General features: G+C 39.4%; 1 protein-coding gene across 1 annotated transcript in view; it reads right to left on the reverse strand.

Annotated features, from left to right (window-relative positions):
* Positions 1 to 2,745, reverse strand: part of LOC106819437 (E3 ubiquitin-protein ligase Su(dx)-like) — a gene marked incomplete at its 5' end in the record, with an annotated part of 7,204 nt that overhangs the window by 2,261 nt on the left and 2,198 nt on the right. Inside the window, 2 exon segments of the mRNA XM_014824073.1 lie at positions 5 to 22; positions 1,178 to 1,318. Of these exon segments, the coding sequence (XP_014679559.1) occupies positions 5 to 22; positions 1,178 to 1,318 (159 nt within the window).

The raw sequence follows: 2,745 nt of genomic DNA on the forward strand, positions 1-2,745 counted from the left end.
GAACCTCCAGTCAGTCATCAACCTGTGACAAACGTGCATTTGTCAACAAACAATTGAGTGTCAAGCATGTGACTGTGAAATCAACCTGTGACAGTACGTGCATTTGTCAACAAACAATTGAGTGTCAAGCATGTGACTGTGAAATCAACCTGTGACAGTAGTAGATTTGTCAACAAACAATTGAGTGTCAAGCATGTGACTGTGAAATCAACCTGTGACAGTAGTAGATTTGTCAACAAACAATTGAGTGTCAAGCATGTGACTGTGAGATCAACTTGTGACAGTCGTGGATTTGTCAACAATAAATTTATCGTCAAGCATGTAACTGTGAGATCAAACTGTGACAGTCATGGATTTGTCAACCATCAATTCAGCATCAAACAGTTGACTGTTAGCACACCATGTGGACTAACCCTTGAGGTGTACTCTGTCACCATATCATCACTAGCTAGTATGATAGAAGCACTACCATCATTGCGTTATGATGGTATTAATTTTGGCCTGATCTATTTAAATGAAATTAGTTGCAGTCACTTCAGGTTATCCTATTTACGTTATACTCCCGATAGGTGGCAGCAGCAAGAAAACCTAACAAAAACATTGTCAACTAGAGCACTCGGAGAGCGCAGACCTCCGCCAAGGCAGCTGAATTCTGTCACTGTAAACATTTTTATTAATTAATTTGATCCGGATTACCACCAAAATGTAATCAATTCTAAGTTACCCCATTTCTGACCTATCCTGAAAATTTAATTAATTAATTAATTGGATCCGGATTACCACCAAAATGTAATCAATTCTAAGTTACCCCATTTCTGACCTATCCTGAAAATTTAATTGATTAATTAATTAATTGATTGGATTAGGATCACGACCAAAATGTAATCAATTCTAAGTTACCCCATTTTGGCATTTCTGACCTATCCTGGAAATTTTATTAATTAATTAATTGGATCCGGATCACCACAAAAATCTAATGAGTTCTAAGTTAGCCCATTTCTGACCTATCCTGAAAATTTTATAACAATCCGTCCATAACTTTGTCAGTTAGGCTGTACACAAACCCACAAACCAACAAACACATGCCGATGAAAACATAACCTCCTGCCAACTCCTTGGCGGAGGTAATGAACTGTTTCGTGTTTGTGACTAGAGGAGGCGCCTGTAGCTGACATACCTTAGATATTCCTCCTTGTTCTCCTCAGTGACCTGAAGGTCAGCACCATTAGCTGACAGCTCGTGTGATTCAATCTTACCCCAAACCTTAAAGTCAACACTGAAGAACATTTCCAAGCCGCATTCTTCAATGTCATTCTCCCTAAAAGACACAACGTAAGTAGCCACAAGTTCCCATCTCGCTTAACACTACGTGGCGAGAGGCTCGCTCCTCCGCCGTGTAACTAGTCGGAGAGCCTGGTCGGTTTACAACGTAAGGTAACCATGCAAACAAAATGTTTCCAGTCAAGTGTCAAAGAAATCTACAGTTGACCTGGTAGATGGCAGCACTGATGTCATTACGAATTTTATAAAAAAAAAGCCTTTTTCTGACCACTGAAGCTGTTTATTTTCAGTGAATCCAGAAATACACATGTGATATTTCATTCTGATAGCCGTTGTCAGAATCAACGTAGTGTTACAACTAATATTACAACATGGTAATAGTAACGCAGTGGCTGGAGGTACGGTAGCTCCAAGAAACGGTATTGCTAGGGTTAGAATACCTAGATATAGTATAGACAATATATAAGTATAGAATATATATATATATATATATATATATAGACAATATAGTATATAGACAATCCGTCGCACAGCCTGGTCGGGCTAGAGGTACGGTAGCCGTCGTTCGTTGAAGCCCCTTTTTTGGCGTTAGGGTTAGGGTTAAGGCAAGGCTCGACACTAGCGGTGGCCCGGTGGCCCGGGGCCACCAAAATTTCCAAAAGTTAAAATTTGGTGGCCCGACCGGGCCACTAAAATTTCAAAGTGTCTATGTGATAAAAATAATTGTTTCGTACGTGCTTTTGAATGAGATTAGCACGTGCGTACGTGTGCCCTCGCTCCGCGAATTGCTCGCTCTCAGCATTCTACCATGGGCATACACGGGCGCACGGTTTATCCGTCTATAGTCTATGGGCTTATGTAATATTTTCCAGATTTGTCATTTTTTTGGGTAGATTCTTGGCACTCATGTCTAAACACATCTAGAAACTTCACTGATTAAGAAAAAAATGGGTGCCAGTTTTTCCATTAACATTTAGGGCCGCCATTTTGAATTTCAAAATGGCCATCACGGAAAATCTTCTTTTTTTTAATAATTGCCAATTAACCATAACTATTCATTCAAATGTCATACAATATTTATTCTATTTTATTTAAACTCATATAAAGGGATCAAAGATTCATTGGAAACAAAATTAGAGCACTCGATATACTCCAAAATAGCAAAAATCTAAGATGGCCACCATATTTCAGGCTTTTTCTGCGTAAAATGTCCCAATGTCCATTGGTACAAACGTATAAGATTTTTTTGGTGTCTAATCATATGTTTTCAGTTGGCATATGAGGATTCCTACGTTGTTATTATTTTTATGATTGGCTTAAGTGTTTTGGAGGATGGTAAAGAGTGTTTAGGGGCACACGAGCGATTTTTATCGCCCGATCGCCGCGAATTACTAAAATCGCTCGAAAAATTCTCCTGTGTGCCCGTTCACGTCGACGCCGATTTTAATCGCCCGATCGAATCGC

This window comes from Priapulus caudatus, unplaced genomic scaffold (genome assembly GCF_000485595.1).
Source record: "Priapulus caudatus unplaced genomic scaffold, Priapulus_caudatus-5.0.1 Scaffold3438, whole genome shotgun sequence".
In the NCBI taxonomy this organism is placed as follows: Eukaryota; Metazoa; Priapulida; class Priapulimorpha; order Priapulimorphida; family Priapulidae; genus Priapulus; species Priapulus caudatus.